The 25,313-nt window shown below is 37.2% G+C and overlaps 1 protein-coding gene across 2 annotated transcripts; it reads right to left on the bottom strand.

Annotated features, from left to right (window-relative positions):
* Window positions 1-994: 994 nt before the first annotated feature.
* Window positions 995-23,497, bottom strand: AFM (afamin). Of its 2 annotated transcripts, XM_072748794.1 has the most exons (16): window positions 23,257-23,477; window positions 19,654-19,796; window positions 19,417-19,465; window positions 18,976-19,108; window positions 18,063-18,274; window positions 17,018-17,150; window positions 16,150-16,247; window positions 15,239-15,368; window positions 12,496-12,710; window positions 8,845-8,977; window positions 6,136-6,233; window positions 4,988-5,120; window positions 3,994-4,217; window positions 3,036-3,168; window positions 1,763-1,824; window positions 995-1,152 (listed from the first exon to the last, which is right to left on the bottom strand). In XM_072748794.1, exons 4-15 carry the CDS (start codon window positions 19,051-19,053, stop codon window positions 1,789-1,791), a joined length of 1,623 nt encoding a protein of 540 aa, XP_072604895.1. In that variant the 5' UTR covers window positions 19,054-19,108; window positions 19,417-19,465; window positions 19,654-19,796; window positions 23,257-23,477; the 3' UTR covers window positions 995-1,152; window positions 1,763-1,788. The 2 variants fall into 2 exon arrangements, with proteins under 2 accessions (XP_072604895.1, XP_025840878.2); XM_025985093.2 differs by lacking the exon at window positions 19,654-19,796 and having other exon boundaries at window positions 23,257-23,497.
* Between the last annotated feature and the right edge of the window lie 1,816 nt (window positions 23,498-25,313).

Consider the following 25,313-nt stretch of genomic DNA (forward strand, 5'->3'; position numbering starts at 1 on the left):
AGGTCATCGTCTTCAATTTCAGACATTGAAACACTAAAAACTTTAAAAGTTCAAAGAACAGTTGGGATAATCAGGCCACGAGCCCATGACCAACCTTCATTTCCTGGCTGCCCAGTTCCCCACACTCCCTCTCCTTAGACATCACTGACAAGCACTTACATCTCCAACATTAGCAGCAATTACAGCTTGGAATAGTAAGAGAAAAGAGCCATTGTCACTGATGCCTTGGGTGCTCCTCCTTTTCTATGAATGACAGATTTTATAAGTCATTCAACACGGCCACACCTAGGAGGTAGGGCGTACAGAGGTCCAGAATATTGTTCAGGGATTAGAGGACTCAAATTCAAACCTTGGTTCTGCCAATTACCAGTTGTATGACATTGAACAGATTAGTTTAACTCCCCAAGACTCAAGTTCTCTGTTTGTAAAGTGGAAATTAAAATGATAACTACTTTAAGGATGCCTGAGCGTCTTATTTAAGCATCTGACTCTTGGTTTTGGCTTAGGTGGTGACCGCAGGTCTGTGAGATCAAGCCTCGGGTTGGGCTATGTGCTCAGTGGGGAGTCTGCTTGAGGATTCTCTTTCTCCCTCTCCCTCTGCCCCTCCCACTTGTGCTCTCTCCTTCTCTCTCTAAAATAAACAAATAAATCTTCTTAAAAAATGATATCTATTCCATAGAGTTGTTAGGATTCCATGAGATCATGCATGGAAAGTACTTAGGCCAACGTTTCATACACGGAAAGCATTCAGTGCCAACTGGTAATGCTAGAAGCAGCAGCAGCAGGAGGCCGCCTGCCCTCAGCTCCACGTGTCCTTTCCATCCAGTAGCAGCAAGAACAGCATCTGTGAGGATCCTGCCCATACCATTGCTGTTCCCTGCCTTCCTTCGAGCCATGTACATTTGCCAGTGGGCTGAGGATGCTGATGGAATGGATGTGCCTTGATTGATTAATTTTGTTATCGAGTTGACACATTACATCAGTCTTTGAGAAATAACTTTATGATTTCATTGTTTATTGCTCACTACAATAACATGATTTCAGATAGAGGTTACAGAAGAATCTTCTCACTGTGTTCTTCTCAGAAAATAAAATCCACCACAGGACAGGCAGGAAGCAGGTAAGTCAGGGTTCCTCTCTTTTCCCTAAAACCTGGGAAAAAAACATAGTGTCTTATGCGGCACAAGAATGTGAAATAGTGTAATTTGGGTGATGAGAAGTCTTGTATATAGAAAACTGTGAGTGATAAGGATGCTGGCTTCTCATAGACTCAAACCTACTCTCTGTGGCCTCTCTTCCTAGACACGGAACGTCATTTTGTTCCTAAAGTTTGTATATGAGTCTTACATAAGCTGAAGAGAAGAGTGCATCCTTTATATAACTGTGAAACCACAAATGTATTGATCTTCATTTATGTAAGTACTGCTGCGGCAAGACTCTGAGGACAGGTTTACGGTCGGTATTTGCAGATACAGTTGCCTCTCCATGCAGGTCCAGACAGCTGAGCTCAGTAGCAGAAAGACAGAGGACTGGGTACCTTTTGGCTAATCAGCAAAGCTGCTTGAATAGTGAGAGAAGTGCTACCACAAACACACCAGAAAGAGCGGTAGACACCCAGAAAGATGTTAGAAGACCAAGATGGGCCTACGAGGCACCAGGCACATGGGATGAACCAGAATTACACATGGAAGCACCAGAACGAAAAGCCCAGGTGACCACACAGGTTTTTCACTTGGCATTTGACTTAGATAGCAGGTATTACCTTTGGTGGGTTTTACTTTGTACTTCTCAAGCAGCCTGGCTTTTGGCTACCACCTTGGGGCCCTGGGAGGGGAAAAAAGAAACAAAAACACATAGAAAAAAATAAGACATTATTATTCGAATTTGGAGAAGTATGTTGCCTTGAATTTTGGAAAGAAAAAATAAGGCAGCCCTATATTGCACAGGAAGACAATGAACACCCTCTCTTCACGTCCCTTTTATGAACTTCCAATGAATTCATCCCTCCTTTCCATGGCCTCAACGTACACACTCACTCAGGTAAATGCTAGATCTTGATTAATAACCTCTAATTACATTAAACATATGTTTTAAAAGCTAATAATTTGAAACACACACACACACACACACACACACACACACACAACTCCTCACAGATTAAGCACTCATTTGGAAAAAGTAGAGAGCTCTCGACCAGAACGAAAGCTGTGTGTGAGGATACGTGTCTGTGGCCACGCAGGAAGGATATGAGTGGCATGAATTTGCATGTGTGCAAATTGTGAGTCTGAGATGGAGTGAGAGTCGCTAGGAAAGAAATAGTGAGAAAGGAAGTTGGGAATCCGTGAGGAGGCACTTCCAAGCAGCAAGCCGTTGGGGCCGGCACTCATGGGTACCTGAGAATCCCAGACCACCACAAGTTGGTGAGAGACTCCAGTCACTGGAGCGAAAACAAGCAGGGAGTGTGGCTCCTCTCTTGCCCCCTGGGGCACTCATCAGCGCCCCCCCACCCCCAAACTCCTCACTTCCCACACCTGACTGCTCACCTGAGGGATGCTGGGACAAGGCCTTGGAAGGTAAGACAGCCACCCACCAAGAGACTTCACATACCGATACGTGATACCCTTCCTGCTCCCCTCCCTTTAGAGCTGATAATGATTTCCTTTGCAAATCAGTTTGGCTGTTCATTTTATTAAGCTAATGAGTGATTCAAAATGGAGAGTAAGGACCAATGGTAATATTCAAGGATAATTATCACCATCCTCATTTACAGATGGTGAAGTACAGGTCAGTTTAAGGTATATGACCAAAAGTACTGGAATTAGAACTGGGTTCTCCTGACATCTCTCACACCATGTTGTCACCAGGTAGACAGTGCCAAGGGCCTTCCACAGAAGCATCTGCATGTTAGCCTCATAGGAGCTCTGCTCTCAGGGGCCTCAGAGACCTTGCAGGGAGGAAGCAGGATCCTACTGGGAGTTGTATTTTATGTAACCAGGAATACCAGCTGAACTTCAGTGGAAAAGAAATAGAACTACCTCTTTGTTAAAGCAGGCTTCAGGCCCCTCGGCTTTGCAGCACCTCACCACCACGTTAGTGAAATCTGTAAGCAATGACCGCAGCACCTCATCTGTAAGTTCAGGCTTTCGCTTCACCAGATTGACAAGAAACCTGTGACTCAGAGGTACCAAATAGAATTAATTAAAGACTTCTTTCTTAAGTCCCTCTTCTCCAAAGTGCTGGTCACAATATCACATGTCTTGAGGGTCTTGATTTGGGTGAGTATAAAAAGTTAAAATACTCCACTTTGAAGGGGTCTCCTAAAGCTTTCCTATTGGACTTGTGGGCTGGATTTCATGATAACATTCTCTGGAGGGTTATATAATTGTAAGCAAAATGACGTAAAAATATTAATATATATTAGGTGTTCCTTATGTACAGTATTGTAGATTATGTGATTAGTTTTGATCTTTCTAGAAGATTTATTTTCAAAACAACCTCTATTCCTTTTTTCTCAGTAGCTGAATGCTGTTTCCACTCTACTCGATATAGACACTACCTGAATCAAAAAAAAAAAAAAAAGGCTTATTCTTTAGCATTTATAACATTGCCTGATTGAGAAGATGAAAATAAAATTCTTGTCCCTTTTAGGTCTCTCATGTTTTCAAACATTAAGCAAATATCTATGACATTCTCTCAAGAAAGTCCAGTTCATTATGAACCTACTTATGAGCCTTTTTGCTGGTTGCCCTAACTCACCTTTCCAAATCACAGTGTACTAGACACTCCACATCTAGCAAAAGAAGAGACTATCTACTTATAAACAACAGCAATGAATAGCCTCCAGTGTTTTTCTGGATTGGAGAGATTGGGCAATTTGAGGGAAGGAACAGGATTATAACACCAAAATCACATATGCATTACAGTACATCTTCTCATTAATACATTACATGCCTTCAGGATGAAAGAGAGGTGGATGAAAAAGGATGTTTATACCTGTCTTTCTTTCTTTGGAGCTCCTCATTATGAGCCTGACATAAGTCTGTGTGAAAGGTAAATAAATCTTGAGACGTAGATGGAGGCACATATGTTTTATCAGCTTCCAGTCCCTCAAAGCAGGGCCTTCTGAAGGCAAAGTTGGTTTTACAACAGTGGTCCACATCAGGATTGATGTTCCGATTTTCATTTATTCCACATAACTCTCCAAGGACTAAATCCACCTGTGCCAATGAAAGTTGGAATTCAGATATGACTTTAAAACTTGAATAGGGTTTTGAAATATGGCTAGAGAAACATATTGTTCTATGATAACTGTTAACTGTACTCAGAACAACCCATGCTTTTGTAAATGTGATACTACATCCAAAGCAAAGTAGAAACTTGCGTTATAATAAAATTTCAAGCCATTGCAATTCAAATCCCTATATATTAATTTCTTGTTAGTGCAATCATTCTGAAACAATATGCTATTTCTGTCATTTGCCCTAACAATTTACAAATAACAAATAAGTAATAAGAAGATGTAAGAGGGGTGCCTAGGTGGCTCAGTTCATTGAGTGACGGACTCTTGACTTTGGCTCAGATCATGATCTCAAGGTACTGGGATGGAGCCTTGCATCAGGCTCTGCACTCAAGACGGAGTCTCCTTGTCCCTCTCCCTCTGCTTCTCCGCCAGCTTGCTCTCTCTTGTTTTCTCTCACTCTCTCTCAATAAAATAAAACAAAATAAATAAAATAAAATAAAATAAAATATTTAAAAAATAGAAGTAAGATGATTTGGAGAACCCCAAGAAAATAAGACAATCTCTTTTGCTTCTTAGGATTGTGATGTGGTGAGCCCCGCCACCCAAAATTTTGACATTCCTTGCTTAACAGTGTGGAAAACAATGAAGAAAGGCATATAACTTAACTGCATAACTGCTATGGATCAATGAGCGTGGCAGATGTCTTTTTTTTTTTAAGGAATAGTTAGGCTCATGGGCCATACTCACCAAATTATCAACGCAGGCAAACTCTTCACTCAGTGTGCAGCAGGTGGTCAAAGCCGTCACCATTTCTTTGCCAAGAAAAGTCAGTTCCTCAGTGGAGAGCTGGGGGGCTATCTTTGTGAGCTTGACAATGTAGCTGAAAGAACATTTGTCTCTTTGGTTCTAAACAGAAACAGATACCTACTTTCCCTTGTCTAGCTACTTTAAACCCTAACTCTTCAAGGCTAGGAACAGCCAAAGTAAGGACATGAACCTCAGCTTCCTCATGAAATGGCAGAGAACTCTTCCTCACTCCCTACTTCCCCATACCCGGCCTCCTAGATTCTGCATTTTTGGCTTCCTCCTAATTTCATGGTAATCTCAGAAATTCTCAGATTTGCTCATCCTGTCTTACCTGCAGGTACAGGAGCTCCCTGGCAGCAATACCTTAGTTGGTATGTAAAATCCTGCTTGAAATTGCTTGCATAGTTAGTAAATATTTTAAAAGGAGAACTTAATTAATAGATACATGTTGGAAAAGGATAATCTGAGATAAAGAAAACTAATATCTTTAACAGACTTAGTTTTACCAGCCAGATTGCAGAAAGAGTGAAATCATATTTTTCAAACTGCATTTTGATTTAAAGATGTTTGGTTTAAATACACACTATATTAGCCTGGTCATTAATTAAGAAAATCCAGAATAAACTGTATTATTCATTAATGCTCACAAAAGCACTAAAAAAAATAAATATCAAAGTGTTAAACAAATCCAGAATATTTCTATGAACTTGGTAAGGTGAGTTCAAATTCTGGACAAACCATCTTTACCTTGAGAAATTATAATGACCTGAATTTTGCTCTCTACCAAGCCTTTCCAAATGGGGCAGAATCCAGAGATTCTGGCTTGGGATTGAGAAAAGCAAGTAAAAACCAAGGCATTAGAGAATCAATTTCCTAGAATCTTGTATTTCTTTCATTTCTAGCCTCATTCCTGTTAAAGGCTGAATATGCATTCAAGCCTAATGTGCATTCTTGACTTTTGTATTTTTATTCTTTCCCAGTCTATAGATTTACCATAACTGAAGGACAGAGCTGAATTTTTGACACTTTGTGGCACTCTTTATTTTATCCTGGTCACAAGTGTTAAGCAACTTGTGCAAACAACTTACTAGTATTTCAGGTCATCTTTCCCCAAATTCTGGAAATGTTCACATTCTCGCTGTACGATCTTGAGGCTTTTCTCAGTTGTTTCATTGAATTTGTATTCCTAAAAATAAGAGCAATCATATTTATGAACATCTTATCTAAAATTTAATCATAAGCTTCATGTCAACTTGTCAAATAGCTTTTATTTGCACAGTATTTTCAAACTATCATTACATATATTGCTTACTAAATTGAGAGTAGTTTTTTTATGAGTGTGTAAAAATTTAAATCTTTTCAGCTCTAAACATAGATGTGGCTCTTACTAAAATTTGAAGATCCAAATTTTTCATCATCATCTTGTACATTTTTTAGACCTTTCCAGCTTATGAAGTACAAGTCAAATGTTATGTTGACAATGATCATACTTGATAATCACTTTCAAGTGCCAGGACAGTCTTTCATTTTTACATAAAGGAAATCAGGCTTATGAAGTCAGATGACTTGCCTAGAATGACCCAGCTAGTAAGTATTGCTATAGAACACTTTTAATTACAGAATAAATTTAGTAATTCATCTTTATTTTATATCTTCTTTTTCATCAGTTAGAATTGGAACTTAAAAACTCAAATAATTGTATTGAAATATTTGACAAACTGTCTCCTTTAGCATGAAATTGGAGATCTACTGCGTGGCCACCAGAGAGAAAACGTACACACCAGTGGATGGATGCTGTGAGGCAAACTGTGCCTCCACATGAAAAATGAATTTTCTAACACTTTAGTGATTCATTTAAAGGTTAGGAACAGATTCCTTTTAGGGACAGTGGCGGAGCTAGACTGGAAGTCAGGTCCTCTTCACTGTTCAAATATGGATGAATGTAAACTGGCTTTTATGGCAAGTGGATACAATTTTTTAAATAAAGCAAAAGCAGCACATATCAAATGAATGAGAAACAAATCAGAAACGTCAAATAATGAATTTCTCTAATACTTAAGGAATACACATGAATCGATACTAAAACACTAATTTCAATAGGAAAATGGATAACAGGCATGAGCAACTTGTTCACAAGAAATTTATAAGTACACTAGCTAAAATCATATGGGCAAAACCTAACTTTATTTAAAAATCAAATAAATGCTTAAAACATAGTCACTATTTTTTAGATATAAATCTAGCAGTTAATTTCCTAGGGTGGTGAAGGCAGAGGTGAAGTATTTTCTTTTTCTTTTTTTTTTTTTAAGGTTTTATTTATGAGAGAATGAGAGCATGTACGAGCACACAAATGGGGGGCGGGGGAGAGGGAGAAGCAGACTTGCTGCTGAGCAGGAAGCCCAATGTGGGGCCGGATCTGAGGACCCTGAGATCATGGCCTGAGCTGAAGGCAGACGCTTAAAAAACTGAGCCACCCATGTGCCCCTGATGTATTTTCAAGCACTGTTGTTGGACTGTATGCAAATAAAACTTTCTAAAAAGTAACTTGGGCATTTGTATCAAGTGCTGTTTTTTTTTTTTTTTAAGTCTATATGCTTTGACCTAATAATATCCCTGGGAAATTATTAAAGTCAATCTTAGGAAAATAATCATAAATATTAATAGAGATGAATGGAATGAGATATTCACTTAGGGTCACTTATAAAATTAAAAACCTAATTAAATGTTCACAATGTCCAACACACAGTAGAACATTTAAATAAATCATGATGATGAGATTTGATCATTTAAAATAAAGTACAAGGGCAGCCTGTACTTTTTAAGGCTCAGCGGTTTAGTGCCACCTTCAGTCCAGGGCGTGATCCTGGGGTCCTGGGATTGAGTCCCACATCAGGCTCTCAGCATGGAGCCTCTTTCTCCCTCTGCCTGTGTCTCTGCCTCTCTCTCTCTCTCTGTGCCTCTCATAAACAAATAAATAAAATCTTAAAAGAGTAAAATAAAATAAAGTACATTTTGAAGTCTGTTTAATGACATAAAAAGTTCTCTATGATAATAACTAAAAAAATAGACCCAGAGGCACCTATGTGGTTCAATCACTTAGGCAGTCAACTCTGGATTTCAGTTCAGGTCATGATCTCAGAGGCCTGGGATTGAGCCCGGCATCAGACTCCCAGCTCAGCGAAGTGTCTGCTTGGGGATTGTCTCCCTCCTTCTCCCTCTGCCCCTCCCCCTGCTGTAAATAAATAAATAAATAAATAAATAAATAAATAAATAAATCATTTTAAAAACTAGATCCCAAAATTTCTTAAGAGATTGTTATTCTAATCTTATTGTTAGGCACACACACATGTGGATATATGCATAGAAAAGATGAAAGACAATCTTAATTATAGCTATTTCTCAGTGACTGTATCAGAGCTTTTATTTTTATCTTTGTAACTTTTTTGGCACTTTCCTAATCAGCTTTGATAATCATTTATTACTTTATAATCATAGGAAATCCAATATGGCTCAATAAAATGCAGAGTACACAAATATAGCTCTAAATGTAAAATATTGAATGGGAAGAGGGTTTTTTGCATCAACACACAGAATTAGTAGTGCAGAACAGTGTGCAGAAACCTAACACCATTTCAATCTGCCCAAGAATCAGCCCCACTGCATTTAAAGCAGACCCAGATGGGTCAATCACATTTTCTACCCCCTAAACTGCAGTAAAACTTTGATATCAGTTTTGAAGTGTCTGTTGTGTGGCTTTGTTTTGTTTAGTTCTGTGAGCCCAGAACGGTGGAACCTACCGCGTGGCGGTAACAGTCGGGGGGGTTCTCTGTATGGCAACACTCTTGCAGAAGCTCCTCATACACTCCGGCAATTCTTAAAAGCTCTGGCGTAGACAGTTCTGGATGTCTCCTTGAGTGTTCATAAAGAAACCTGTGATGTGTAAAATGTTTCATACATTAGACCTTAGAGAAAGAACAAAATATTAAATCCTGCAATCTTTTACAGTAATCAGGGGTTGTAATACTGACTCTGCTTTCAAATGCTAACTCCTTCCTCCGGTTTGCTCAGGGAGTGATTTCAGAGGGTACTGGGACCACAGGACATCATTTTGCAAAGGTTCTCTTCCACAGTATTTTTTAAACTAACAGTGCTTTTACTTGAGAGGACAGAATGATTAGGGTTATTCCGACTTCATTATTAGGGGATTTGATGCGTAAAACATCAGAAATAGTGCATCATGCCATCAATCATTTAGAAAATACATATTGAGTCTAATTCTGTTGGAAACTGCATTCAGACCTCCAGCTTGAGATGGTGGAAGTATGGCTTCCTCCCCACTCCAGGGCCACCGTGGTGAGAGATTGGGAGGCAGCTGTGCCCAGGACTTCATCCCATCACTTGTCAAATACGGAGTAACCCTGGAGTTCGAAGTCATTGACAGGGGTTTCCATGGCCTCAGTGAGAGGCTCCAAGGGTCCAGGCAGTGTGATGTGGGGGAGAAATGGCAAAGCGAAAGGAAAGAGGCTAACACTTATTAAGCCCTTAGTAGGTGCTAGCACTGGATCAAGCTCCGGGCATAAGAGATACAGAAATACTTCCTAGCCTCTGGAAACACTTTTCTTATTTAACTTCACTTAGTCCTCAAGATCAGTACTATTTTACAGCTGAGAAAAGGAAGTCCCAGACCAGGTAAGCACCTTGCTGTTAATGGAAACGTAACATGTGAACCTGAGTCTCCTAGGCTGCCTACTTCATTGTTTTCTAAGCCAAGTTGACTCTCATTGCAGGAGAGGGGTGTCTCCTCTAAGCACCTCAGCTGTGCTCTTTACAATCTTCTTTGTAAAAAAGAATCTTATCTATTCCATTCAAAATAAGTTAAGATGGCCTTCTATGTTTGGTGAGAGCAATACCTCACAAAATTTTCTCAATTTCAGGGAACTCTACATCCCTTTTTGTTTTGCAGCCTTCGATTCTCCTGATTAGTCTTATTTTTTCTGACATCATCTCTTCTGCTTCTCCACCTGCTTTCTCAATATTATTGTTGGGATATATCCTTAGACCCTAAAGCAGCAGTGTTTACCCTTCAGAGAATCAAGGACTCTTCTTAATCTAATGAAAGCCATGGACCTTTCTACAGTCATAAAATCACACCAAAAAAAAAAAAAAAAAAAAAACCACCATCAAAAGGCTGTAAACAAAAAAATTCCTAGAAGCCTCCCCTAGCCTGGAAGATCCATTGAGGTCTTATGTCAAATGTTTACACCCAGAAAGACTGAATCTTAAAAATCCCTTTCTGGCTTAGCATGCTCACTGTTGCTCTGTGATTTCTCCTCAAACACTATGTTGTAATAAGATGGTGATGATGATGATGATGACGATGATAAATTGCTTCCATTTGGTGAGCACATGTGCTAGGTACAAGGGAAACACACTACCTCTAACACTTTGTTAAGCTTAATCTGAGTTAATGCCCACAACTCATGAGAAACAATAGAGCACAACGGTTACAAGAGCAATAGTCTGCAGCCAGACTGCTCACGTTTGATTCCTGGCTCCACCACATATTATCTGTGTGACTTGGGAACAAATCACTTAACCTCTGTGCTTCAGTCTCCTCACCTGTAAAATGAGGATATTAAAAGTATTCTAACCTGAGAGAGTTGTTTTGAAAGTTAAAGCTGGTTAGTGGATGAGAAGCACTTAAAATTTGGTAAGTTTTCAATAACCTGTGTCTTCCAGAGCTCCAGGTTCACATATAAAACTGTCTCGTGATATTTGAGACCACGTTGTTGGACCTGGAGGGCATCATGCCAAATGAAATAAGTCAGTCTGAGAAAGACAAATACCATATGATTCCACTATAAGTAGAATCTTAAAAAAAAAAAACCCAAAACAAAAAACTACAAACAGATGAATAAACAAAGAGCAGAATTAGCCTATAAATACACAGAACCGACTGATGGCTGCCAGAGTGGGGGGAGGGAGGATAGGCAAAGCAAGTGAAGGGAGTGGGAGATACAGGCTTCCAGTTATGGAATGAATAAGTCACAAGAATAAAAGGCACACAATAGGGAATCTAGTGAATGGTATTGTGATAGTGATCATGGGATCAGGTGGTAGCTACACTCGGTGGTGAACCTATTATAATGCATAAACTTGTCAAACCCTTATGCTGTGCACCTGAAACTAAGGTAACATTATGTGTCAACTATACTCAAGTAAAAAGAATTGTCTTGTGACTTCCCAATTAGTTAGTTCATGAGTATCTCAAAATCAGCGTGGTCAGATTCAAACATATCCTCTTTCCCACAAAACCTTCGACCCATACTTCCCATCTCATTGAATCTGAAAACTACTTACCCAACCACCTAAGCCCCAAACTGGGATTCATTCCAGATGAAGTTTCTAAAAAACAAAAGTGATTTTGTCCTTCCTTATTCTTCAGGGAAGCCCTTCAGTGGCTTCTCAGTACTTAGCCTGCCTGTGTGATCTGACCACATATACTTCTCACTACCTTCCTCTGTCACTGCAAATACCCTATACGAAGCCACAAGTACATCAAGTGGTTTTATACTTCTATCCATGATCTATCTCTTCTGTCTGGATAACCAAAATGTCTTTAAGCACCTCTTCCCTATCAAGCCTTTCCGGTTTCCCAGGTATATACTTGATCACTTCCTCCTCTGTCTTTACATTATAGATTACATGGTGCCATCAGAAATCAAAGAACACGTCTTGCACTCATTTATTTTTCAAGTCTGTCTCTTCCAACATCACATTCCCTTGCTGATGAAAGCTTACTGAGGATAAAAGCCATGTCAATGTATAATGTCTGGATTATATTTCATTACCAATAAAGTGGGAATGAATGAATATTCTCATATGAATTTTATGTATGATGATGTAAAACAGAGAGAGGTTAACTTGTTCAAGTGATGCAACCAAGACTCAAATCTGGTCTCTTTAGCTCCAAGTCCACTAGTTTTCCTTGAACGACTGCGGAGTGGCATAGCATGGCAATTCAGCTTGCAACTTCCTAGGCCAGACTTCCTCTGGTCAAATCCTTACTCTGCCAGCTTTTAGCTGTGAACCTTCAACAAGTTATTTAGCTGCTCTGTACCTTTGTTTACTCATCTGAAAAAATGGGGGAAATCATACTGGTTTCACATGACTGTTGTGAGAATTAAAACAGATCATTCACATTAAGTATTGAGCCCATTGTCTGGCACATATCAAGTACTCAATAAATGTTAGCCGTCCCTATAATAACACAGTTGCATCTTCTTAAAATCACGTGAAAATGCCATTATCTGTTGCTGTGATTATTTTAAAATTATGTGATACCCAATGATTTAAATGGTTCCCATTCCTTTCACCCAAATTAGCCAAAATAGATCAAATCATAAGTTTCTGTTTGCCTTATAAATTTCAGTATAGACTTATGTTACTCAGCCATGAAGATCGTTTGATTAGCATCTCGTTCTTCACACACATTTTCGCTTTCAGTAAATTTTGCTTCTCTTAGACCTAAGTTCTTTGGTCTATCATCTTTATTTGAGGAAATGATGCACTCGCCACGCTCTGGCATTTTCTTTTCACAGCACTCTTTGATTTTGCTGGAGATGGAATCTTGTTTGGAACAAATATGGTTCATAACCTTGCTCTGTATGACAGAAGAATGAAAAATTACTTTAGTTTCCTCATTTCTTCAGGGCTGGATTTTCCTACATGATAAATGGTTGCATGCAAAGCCCACCATGCTCTTCACATCTAGAATTGCTTCATCAGATGATTTGATCATAGTATTTATTTAAATTTTGTATTAATGTAATATACATGAATTTTTCACATGAATGCAGGTTTTATTTCTGGGGATTTAAAATTATATAATTACGAAAATAGATACTTATAAATTCACATTTTATTGTAAAATATTAATTTTTAAAATACTTCTCTGATATATTGTAATTTTAAATTCTAAATGTTGTTTCATGCTCCTTCAATGAAGGCCACCAAAGACATGTGACTAGACTATCTAGAATCCTAGACGTCTTCTCTCATGTCCTGAAACTATATTGCCAAGCACACAGCAGAAACTCAATAAGTATTTGATAAGTGAATGAAAAAATGATAAACAAATGAACTACTATGGCAACTTCCAGATGAAGACTTCTCAAACAAAAAAAAGCTATCCTACTCATTGTTAGGAGTTTCCTATGGTTACTGTTCATTTGAAGCTGTTCAAATTGTCGAATAATATACAAAACAAAAACCCTTACTATACCTGCTCTCTACACTTCATCTCAATTCTCACCCCCACATGAAATTGTGGAAATTAAAAAAAAAAAATTGTGGGAATAAGGGAGAAGGTGAAGTTTCCTTATTTACACATTAGTTGGATACTTTTTAATAAGTTGATCTGGCCCCTAATCTCTCCTCCAGACTTTCCGATATGAGTCTGCACATTCTCCCTCCTTTCTGTTCCACTTTCCCGTGTACTCTGCGGAGTTCCAGAAAATATCAAGCTATTCCAGGCCTCTCTGACTTTGCCCAAGCTGTTCTTCCTCCTCCTCTGGTGAACACTGAAGGCAGAGAATGGGATAAAGCTCTGGGTTGAAGTAAAAAAAAACAAAAAAAAAACAAAAACGGGGTTGGGGTTGTTGTTGGAAACCATGTTTCCAACAAACCATATAGAACCAGGAAGCCAGTCCTTGCAAATACATACACACTTTACTGAAAGCCATCACTGTTCTGGCAGCACATCTCTTTAACGTCTGGGATTCACTTCTGTTTTGAACAAACTGCAGTCTAACTTCTCTTATTTCTCCATGAAGGCATTAAAAGAAGACATATTAAGAACATAATATGATCTCTTAGCTTCAGCTACAAACTTCACCAAAAAATCTTCAGTTATATTCTATTTCAGTATATAATAGTTAATATTATAAACCCACATTTCCATAATCAAACAATAAAAAATAGTGTGTGAGATTGCTTTTAATTGGAGTCTGATTAAGCACAAAATAATTCTTGGGAACATCTGTTGTCTACTGCTTGAAATAAAATATATGTATCTTCATATTGTAAGATTCAAGTTAATTAATTAACATACAGTTTCACTGTGAACTTAAAATAGTAAAACTAATTAAAGGTCACTAAGAAAAACCCTCATTTCAACTAAGAAAGTAGGGTATTTTTTCTTTTCTTTTTTTTTTTAAGAGAGAAAGAGAGCAGGGGGAGGGGCCAAGGGAGAGAGAGACAAGGACACTCCCTACTAAGTGGGAAGCCTGAGGCGGGGCTTGATTCCAGGACTCGGAGATCATGATCTGAGCTGACTCTCTCTCTCTATGTCTACCATAAATAAATAAAAATAAGTTTTCAAACAACAACAACAACAACAGAAAAAGTTGAACAGTTAACGGACTGAGCCACCCAGGCACCTCGGAAGGTGAGATATTTTTAATGAAATTGTGTTACTTTTGTATGCATTAACAACTTAAACCATCAACAATATATTTAGCAGCATATACCCTTAGAAAATCACTTTAAAGAATAACATAGGAGTTACTTTAACATCACTTATTTGACAAGAACTACTTTACAGTGGTAAAAATCATTCTCTGAGCTTGACTATTTAATTTTTAATATCTCTAAAAGAAGATGTGCAATATTAAAGAAAACTTCAATCTGCTTTAAATGAATGTTCATAAATTCTAAATCCTTAAAATTTTAGGTCAAGGACATTTAGCATATGAAATAGAATCTGTTAGGTAATCTAACAACAATCTCATGTGTAAAAAACCCCAAAGTTTTACTTGAGCTTATTTGTTAATATTTTTTTATTTATTTTATGTCATTATTTGACATTTTATTACCATTTTAAAATATTTATTTATTTATTTTAGAGAGAGAGCAGAGAGAGGGGCAGAAAGAGGGAGAGAGAGAGAGAATCCTCAAGCTGACTCCCTGCTGAGCACAAAACCCAACTCAGGCCTGGATCCCTCAACCCTGAGATCATAATCTGAACTAAAACCAAGGAGGCAGCTTAGCTGACTGAACCACCCAGCCCCCCTTATTAACATTCTTATTTCATGTGGTAAAGTAGTCACAACTTCAGAATAAGGGCAACTTCAGAATTAAAAAAATGGCTGCCCCAAATCACTATTTTCACTTGTTTTAGAGAATATTTACCCTGTCACGGATGCACTGCACAGCATCCCCTTCACAGCATCCATTGTACTTGGAAGAAACATCTTCTAGGAGGGAGGTAAGTTCCTTAAATTCAATCTTGGGAAATTTTTGACTAAGTATAGCAACATTTCTGGAAAAAGAATTGATAAAGCACTAAAACAATTTGGAGAGCAAGTAAGACAAGAGGGAATTCTTTGCTGATACAGTTTAAATAGCTGCAATAAGAATTGGTACCCTTGTTTTATTCACAGATATCTTTACCAAACAGCTGTTTATACGTGGCACAGCCTGCAGGGTCACTCAGAAACTCTTAGGCTGATATTTTGAGTCCTAGACCAGGAACAGGATAAGAAGGGCTGAGATATATGCTCCCTTCCATAATTTTTATAGCAAAACACGTTTTGTCAGGACCACAGCTTCCTGTTTTGAGATGCATAGATAATCCATCCCAGAACTCTTTCCTGCTGATCTGTTTGAGATTTTGGAATTTTTCTCAAGACATTGCAATAGCACCATTACTAATTGGTCAGGATGAGCACTGGAGATGAAATTTATCCTTGTAAAGTTGTTTCCTAGTCACTAAATTCAAAGATGGATGGATACATCCCATCTTAAGCCTAGCTGAAAAAAATAAAAATAATAAAGCCTAGATGAGAACTCTCAGACCAATTCAGATTCCCAACTAACCAAAGAGTATCTCAGAAGTAACCCTCTTTCTCTCTAGGGTCTCTCCCTCTCCCAGCTCTTCTCTTATCTGACCAAATGTCCCGGTTCTGAGCTACCCGAGTGGACTGAGAATCATCTCAACACCTCTGAAGAAAAATAAAAATAAAAAGTCATCAACAAGTTAACAAAAACAGGACACAGAAGAGAAAATATAAGCAAAGACAAGACATGTATTTGAAACTCACATGGATTCTAAGACTTGCAGTCCAAATTTCATAAGTGCCCCACAGACATTTTTTTGAAAAGAAGATGATGCTTTTAAATACTGTATGACAAGTTCTGCCTGAAGGAGAAAAAGAAAATTCTATTGAAGCAAGAGCAAAATCTCACTATTCTCTTATTTCATAACTATGTATCAACCAAGTTTTCCAAAATTTGCTCAGAAACAGAAGGTCTTTTCGTTTTTTTATCCTAATAAGTTTATATATCAAAAGAAATATGCGGGACACCTGGGTGGCTCAGTGGTTGAGCCTCTGCCTTGGGCTCAGGGCATGAATCTGGAGTCCCTGGATAGAGTCCTGCCTCAGGCTCCCTGCGTGGGGCCTGCTTCTCCTTCTGCCTGTGTCTCTGCTTCTCTCTCTCTCTCTCTCTCTCTGTGTGTGTTATGAATAAATAAATAAAATCTTTTTAAAAAAAGAAATATGCATTTGTGGCACATTATAGAAGTTAGACCAGTCTTCCTGATGACTGAATTATGCTTGGTGGGAAGATGAGAATTAAATTTTATGGGTAGCCAAAAGAGGGCTTCCCCAGAATAAAAGGTAAAATGCCATCTTTACGCTAGATATTCACTCCCTGGGGCTTTCTTCCAATTTCCAAGGAAGACAATGCTAGAAGAAAGACCCTGGAAATAGGCAATTGTCTTTCAAGGGTCTCAGGTAGTAAGAAATTTAGATCAGCAGCAGGTGGACAAAGGATTGTAAAAACCAGTGAAAGTGGCAAGAAAAGGACTACTAAATGGTAAACAACCATTTGCTATAATTTAACTTTAAGTAAGGATCTGCAGTTTGTGGTGATTCCTTATCATTTTAATGAAATAAATGCAATACTCACCTTTGTTCGAAAGCAGTTAGCTTTGTCTTGTTCTTCACAACATGTTTTAGTCATCTCCTCAAAACGAGCAGCAACAGTCAGAAGTGTAGGGGCAAAAACAAAGGGGTTCCTTCTGGAAACTTCATAGATATAACTATAAAAGAGAAAAGAGAGAAGAGGGGAAAAGGGTAAAAACAGGAAAGAAAGGAAGAAAATGGTAGACAAAGGGTGAGAAGACAGGGAAAGGAAAGATAGGAAAAGACAAGAAGATCAAGTTGTAAAACTCAGAGGAAAGACTTTCCATTATGGAAGCCTTCAAAATAAGGCAACATTATCTACTTTCTAATAGAGTTTTATCAATTAACTTGCCAACTCCCAAATCAGAGTGAAGATGACAGTTTTCATCCTGAACACTGAACTATGGCTGCTCCAGGTGGTCAGCAGCTATCCCTTCCACATGCAAGGAAGAGCTACCAATGCACACTCCAACTGAGATTCCAGGATTTTATTTGCTTTCATTCAAATACACTTGTAATTTAAGTTTCAATGAGCACACCAGCTTTCCAGAAAAAGTCTGTGCTTCTGCAATTACTGAAAACAGATTTTTGGTAAACATCCATTGATTTAATGTTTACCCTCAGTAAAAGCTGCACCTTCCTAGGGCACCTGGGTGGTTCAGTCGGTTAAGCATCTGCTCTTGGCACAGGTCATGATCTCAGGGTTCTGGGATTGAGCCCCACATCATCAGGCTCCCTGTTCAGCACAGAGTCTGCTCCTCCCTCTCTCACTCAAATAAATAAATAAAATCTTTAAAAAAAGAAAAAGCTGCACCTTCCCTTTGGGAAAACTAGATTATTTCCTCCAGTAACCATTTGGCACCGTTAGGGCCTTCTACGTTAGAAAATAAATATGTATCCTCAATGCTGAGCACAGAATGTGACTCACAATACACATTACATGAATTAATCCATCAATGAAACTAGCTATGTTCCTTTGGATTAGATTTTGGACTCAGTCTAAGAATAATTCTTCAATTAGATAATTCTTCCACTAAAAGAAAACTTACTTGTTTAGAAAGGATTCTCTGTTACTTTTATAAGTCTGGCATTTCTCTTCAGGATCCAGGGTAGGAAGAGGAGGCAGAAATCCTGCATCAGCTTTCTTATTATGGAAGAAGCAAAGTTTTCTTTCCAAGTCAACCTTACTGCAGCAGTGTGAAAAATTATGCTTTTGTGGCAGTCCCTCCAGAGCACATATATTTTCCAGTAGAACATCATTCTGGACAATAGAAAAGTAAAAGACATCTTTTATTCATTGTAAAGTTTTATAACCTTCTGAGATGACACAATGAACACAATGAGTGATGAGTGTCTCCCTTTGGGAAAGAGATTCTAATTTTCCCAGTATTGTCAACAAAGCATTGGTACCCACACCTGTGACAACCATCCCACACTTTGGAAAATGTTTTCTACTCTATCCTGGGGCCCTTTAACCTCTTAGTCCTTTGCTACTTACATTTCCCTAATATAACAGCTTTTATCCTTTTCTCTCAAGGTGATAGGGTCAGAGTGTGAATGTGTTGATAAAGTATAGCAGTAATGTTTAGTAGTAGCCTTCAAGAAATGCAGATGGTGACACTATTTGGCAGAGGCTAAGAAAAAGCAGTGTGAAAATGGAGTATATATTGAGAAAGCAGCTAAGGATGGTACCTCTGTCCTTCTGTGCACGTTGTCAGACTATCTGCTACGTCCCTGCCTGTATGCATATGGCATGGACCATAATCTCATAGCCAATTCCTCTGGGGCAACATAATACAGAATTGCATGTATCCAAGGAAAGGACCTTATCCTAAATTCCAAATTCAGGCAAAATTAAAAACGAGGGAGCATAAAACATCTCCTTTTTTTATATTTCAAGCCAAAAATTCTCTGTTTAACAAATATGCTTATTTGTTTAAGAAACGCAAACAATTTACTTACAGCTAATTTTGAACACACTGGGAGTGTCATGTCAACCAAGCATTTATCTCTATATTCTGTCATGGCTTTTACCAACATTTCTACTTCTTCAAAGGAGGCCTCCTGAACATATTGAGCAAATACGATGATAGTGCTGCAACAGTCCACACAGAGTACACCATGATCACCTGTGGAATTTCCACTTCTGTCCAACAAAAACTCATAGAAACATTCACTTGCTGACTAGTCTCAGGAAATTATCAAAGTGTGAGGGCTATAAATTTTGCAATTTCTTGGCAATTCAGCTGTCTCATCTGAATTTTATGAGTAATGCTGTATTTACTTTTTAAATATAGCTTCCATTTAATTGAATTACTTTTGAGAAGCATTAACATTTCTGGAATATATCAAATAAGCTCATGTAAACACCATTATCATCAAAAATAGTTTAGAGAAACTCACATATATCCAACATTCTCTTCTATAAATTTCTGGGTGAAACTGACATCATCTGAAAAGCAATGATGTTTAAGTTAGTATGTATCTCAGTATTTTAACATTTTCCCACAAAATAACTATATGTGACATCTACATTTACAAGTGTAAAATAGAAAACTAATTATAGAAAATAATTTGGCATACTTAACAAGAAGGAGAAAAGTCATATGAACCAAATTTGAGATCTTAATCATAGCTTACCATGTACTCAAGAGATATTCATTAAGTTGAATTGACTTAAATTAATTCCAAATTGACCAGACTTTAGATTTGCCACTGATGGATTCTTAGTCACAAATGCCAAATCAAGCACCATTTCCATGCTAAGTATTTATCAGGTATTACTAGAAAAATAATATGAAAGTTAACTGATATATGATGTAATGCTACTACAGGGCCCAACAAGATATGCCATAGTGTGCTAGTAGCTGGTATCATTTATAATGCTAGCCAAACACAGATATTTAGATGGACTTTGGACTAGTCTAAAATCACTGATTCCCTCCCAAATAGTATATCTTAATCACAGCACACTTATATTTGTCTGTATAGACTACTTTTATGGAGTCCTTACTTTTGCAAGGTATTGTGCTGGAGAATAAAAGGCAATCAGTGATAATGAAGACATCTCCCCTGGACCTCAGGTTTCTAGGTACTCTCATAGTGCAAGTAACTTATAAATATGACTATAATCCAATTTAGAATGTATCGTGACATCATAAAGTAATGTAAGTAAGTATATGACAGGAATGCTTCATGATCCCTGGGTGAGAAAATCAGAAAAGGATTATAGCAAGAGTGGCATATGAATTGAGTCTGAAAAAAAAATGTACAAGATATCAGCTAGCAGAGAAATCAGGAGGCTCATCTCTCTATGTGGCAAGAATAATGTAAGTGAAATCACAAAGGTAAGAAATCTTGGGATGTATTTGAAGAAAGTCAATTAATCTCCTTTCATGAGAGCGTGGGTCGTAAAGAATGGACACTTGGATTCATATTATAGAGGTCTTGCATATAAAGCCTAAGAGTTTGGGCTTCAATTAGAAGCCATAAAGACCCATTGGAAATGTTTATATAGAATAGAAATATGATTATTTTTTAAATGGAAGTATAATTAACATACAGTGTTATATTAGTTTCAGATGTACAGCATATTGCTTTGATAATTCTATATATTATTTAATGCTCACCACAATAAATATAGTCACTATCTGCCATTCATATAACATTACAATATTATTGACTATATTCCCTATGCTGTGATTTTCATCTCCATGACTTCTTATTTCATAACTGGAAGTTTATATCTCTTAATACCATTTATTTCACCCATTCCTTTACCCACCTTCCTTTTGGCAACCACCAGTTTGTTCTCTGTATTTGAGTCTGGGTTTTTTGTTTGTTTTGTATTTTAGATTCCACATATAAGTGAAATGACATGGTATTTGTCTTTCTCAGTCTAATTTCACATAGGATAATACCCTAAAGTTCCTCCCATGTTGTTACAAATGGCAAAATCTCATTCTTTTTTATGGCTGAGTAATATTCCATTATACATATACACCATATCTTCTTTTTCCATTTATCTTTTGAGGGATATTTGGGTTGCTTCTATTTCTTGGCTATTGCAAATAATGCTGCAATAAACATAGGGGTATATATATATATATATATATATATATATATATCTTCAAATTAGCGTTTTCATTTTCTTTGGGTAAATCCTCAGTAGCAGCATTACTGGATCATATGGTATTTTTAATTTTTCAAGGAATCTCCATACTGATTTTCACAAGGCTGCACCAATTTACATTCCCATCAGTAGTGTACAGGTGTTCATTTTTCTCCACATCCTCACCAATGCTTGTCATTTCTTATCTAACTTATATGAACCACAACTGACTCTGAATCACCAAAGCAATCTTGAGAAAGAAGAAAACTGGAAGTATCACAATCCAGAATTCAAGATATATTACAAAGTTATAAATCAAGATAGTATGATACTGGCACAAAAATAGACCTACAGATCAATGGAACAGAATAGAAAACCCCAAAATAAACTCACATTTCTATGGTCACATATAATATGTGGCAAAGAAGGTAAGAATATACAATAGGGAAAAGATAATCTCTTCAATAAATGGCGCTGGAAAAACTGGACAGCTACATGCAAGAAAATGAAACTGGACCATTTTCTAACACCATACACAAAAATAAACTCAAATGTATTAAAGACCTAAAGGTGAGACCTGAAACTATAAATCCCTAGGAGAAAACACAGGCAATAATCTTTTTGACATCAGGCTTAGCAACATTTTTCTAGATGTGTCTCCTGAGGCAAGGGAAGCAAAAGCAAAAATAAATTATCGAGACTATGTCAAAATAAAAAGCTTTTACACAGAGAAGTAAACCATCAACAAGATTAAAAGGCAACCTACTGAATGGGAGAAGATATTTGCAAATTATATATTTAGTAAGGAGTTAATATCCAAAATAAATAAAGAGCTTAAACAACTCAATACAAAAACAAAACAAACAAACAAAAAACCACACACACAAACAAAAAACAAAAAACCCCAAGCAATCCAAGTAAAAAATGGACAGAGGATCTGAATAGATATTTTTTCCAAAGAAGACATACATATGGTAAACAGATATATGAAAAGATGCTCAACATCACTAATCATCAGGGAAACACAAATCAAAACCACAATGAGGTATCACATAATATGATCATTTTATATGCTACAAAATACCAGCCCGGTAGTGGTATATCTAATATGCAGGGAATTAGAAATAGACACAGAGCCTGACAAAGAGAAAGTGACAACAACTATTTGTCAAATAGATAGGTGGGAGAATGAATGGATGAATAGAAGAAAAGCAAGAAGGCCATTAGGAGACTTTTGCAGTTGTTCTATTAAGAAATCAGCAAGGCATGAATTTTTTTAGAAATACTGGAAATGCAAAGCACAGATGCAAAATATATTGAAGAGACAAAAATCAACAGGATTTTTGAAGAAGTCACTACAAAGGGCAAAGGAGAAGAACTCAGAAGTGACCATTTTTTAAGCCCGGTGCCTGGTCTCACTAGCAGGCACTGTGGGGAGTATGAAATTAAGTCAGACACAATCCACATCTTCAGGGCCGCTGCAGTGCTCATGGCACTTTTGCACAAGTTACAAAAAAGTCCTTCATCCATGCCAGAACAATTACAAAAAGACATCTCTTCTAAACAGACGAAATTCAAAATGTTCCCCCTTTGGAAATTAAAAATGTATGTCACCCTTTCCCCCAGGATGACACTGCCTTGGCCAGATTCACAAGTGTGTACAAACTTGAGGACATTTATTTATAAACCGTCCGGTTGGAAGAAGCCGGGACCTGCGTACACTAAAGATGTTTGTCACCTAGTTGGGAGATACATTAGACAACCAAAGATAATAGAAAAATCCCATCTCACATTTAATATTCCCCTGTTACCATACACCACATACATTTGCAAGAAATGCTAATATTTTCAAATCCAAATTATATATTGCAACAACACTTTCTAAATTGCCATTAAGCTGGTGATCATTTGCTGGGTGTTATAACTACTATCTCTGTCTATAGATTGGGTAACATGACCACAAAACAAAATCTGGGAAGGTTAGTTCAGCATATGTGACCAGTATATTTAAACTCATGGCGGGGGGCCGGGGGGGGGGAGTGAAAAATTAAATGGAATTAAAACAAGATTAAAAAATTAGAAATTATCCCAACATAGTCATTCCTTACCTATTATACAAGTAAATTTCTTACCTAAGTCTTGAGGCTGTGTGGGCAGTGTTAGAGATTCAGGCACAAAGAACAGGAAAATAACAAAACCTGTAAGTTTCAACTGTTTCATTTTTTTTTTTTTAAGAAATCACATTCACAAAAGAAAGTAATGTAACTGAAGAAGATCAAGTTTTTATATTATTCTTTGACACTATTAGTAAAAAAGTAACCTGTCTAACCTATTTCTCATATACCTCACGTTTGATTTTTATTTGATCACACTGCAGATTTTTTTGCTAATTATTAACTAGGAAAAAATTATCTCTGTGTTTTACTGGAAAAATCTATTGAGTTAGAAAAAAAAAAGTCCACAGGTTAAGTATGCACAATACCTAATCAAATAGACAACTAAAAAAAATCTTAAACCATTGCAAATGCTGAAGGAATAGGGTCTAAAATAATTCATCAAAGAGGGAGTACAACTAGAAAGATGCTAACTTTCATTAGAAATCAAAGGAAATTAAATTTTTAAAAGTATAATTTTTATATACCTGACAGAATTAGAAAAAAGAAAATAATTAAGATGTCTAATTTTGGAAAGCATATAATAAAACAAGTCTCACATTATCAAAGCTTTTGGAAAAAAGTTTATAATAAAATAAATAAATAAATATAATAAATATATATTTATATCTAAATAATAATAATATATATAAAATAAATATAATAAATAAATAAAATAAAAAAGTTTATAATAAAGATCAATAATCTTGAAAATATTCATATTGTTTGAGCCAATCACTCAAATTCTGAGAATCTACACTAAGAAATGATCCTAAATATGGAAATATTTGTAAATACATGGTAAACAGGAAGTCCATTTTTTAGTTATGCCCACTAAAAGGGCCTGAAAACAATAGCAGCCCAGTAGTAAGGAGCACATTTTGTGCCCACATTTTGGGTTCTAAACAGTCTTCTCTAGTGCAAGGATCCTAAACTTTTTTTTTTAATTTTTATTTGTTTATGATAGTCACACACACAGAGAGAGAGAGAGAGGCAGAGACACAGGCAGAGGGAGAAGCAGGCTCCATGCAGGGAGCCCGACGTGGGACCCGATCCTGGGTCTCCAGGACCACACCCTGGGCCAAAGGCAGGCGCTAAACCGCTGCGCCACCCAGGGATCCCGGATCCTGAACTTCTTAGAGAAATGAATAATTCCAGAGTTGGGACATGAAAGGTAGAAGATGAGCTGAGAACATGTCGCCAGAAACTAAGAAAGTGCTCAAAAATTGACAGGGTCATATGCCAAATGGTTAAAGCCAATAGGACAATTTGACATTATGAATAGTAGGAATGCATTATAACCCATTGTGTTTTTGAGAGAGAGTTTTTGGATCTATACCAATCCAAAATTAAAGCAAAAGTAAGGAAAGGAAAGTTCTTCTCTACAGAAGAATGCCAACTAAAAATGTAGTTCGAAACAAAGCATCACTATTTGAAACACCATAGTATACACTAAACAGTGATATAGTCTCTATGTGGGTTACTATTGGTATCTATAACTACTGAATCTAAAGAATATATAATGACCGGGGAAATATTTACTACATAATATTTGGAGAAAGAGTAGAATCTAAAATTGTTTACGTTATGTGTAGAAAGTGGTAATGTAAACAGACCTATTAAACCAAAAGAAAGGGAGAGAGAGAGAAGGAGGAGCTTGTAATGAGCAATGAAGAGAGAGGAAGATACCACAGTTTCCAATAGCTATCCATATGCTGGGATAATTCCAAATAGATCAGACATCCTAATGTAAAAAGGAAAAACAAGCAAACATAAGAGTACTAGAAGAAACACAAGTGAAGTGGGAACATTTTTTTTTTTCTAACTATGATGTAAAATCCAGGAACAGTCGTAAGTTCAACTACATAAAAAGAAATTTAGGGCAGCCCAGGTGGCTCAGCGGTTAGCGCTGCCTTCAGTCCAGGGTGTAATCTGGAGACCCAGGATAGAGTCCCACATCAGGCATCCATGCATGGAGCCTGCTTCTCCCTCTGCCTGTGTCTCTGCCTCTCTCTCTCTCTCTCTCTCTCTTTCTC

Source organism: Vulpes vulpes, chromosome 2 (genome assembly GCF_048418805.1).
Source record: "Vulpes vulpes isolate BD-2025 chromosome 2, VulVul3, whole genome shotgun sequence".
Lineage (NCBI taxonomy): Eukaryota > Metazoa > Chordata > Mammalia > Carnivora > Canidae > Vulpes > Vulpes vulpes.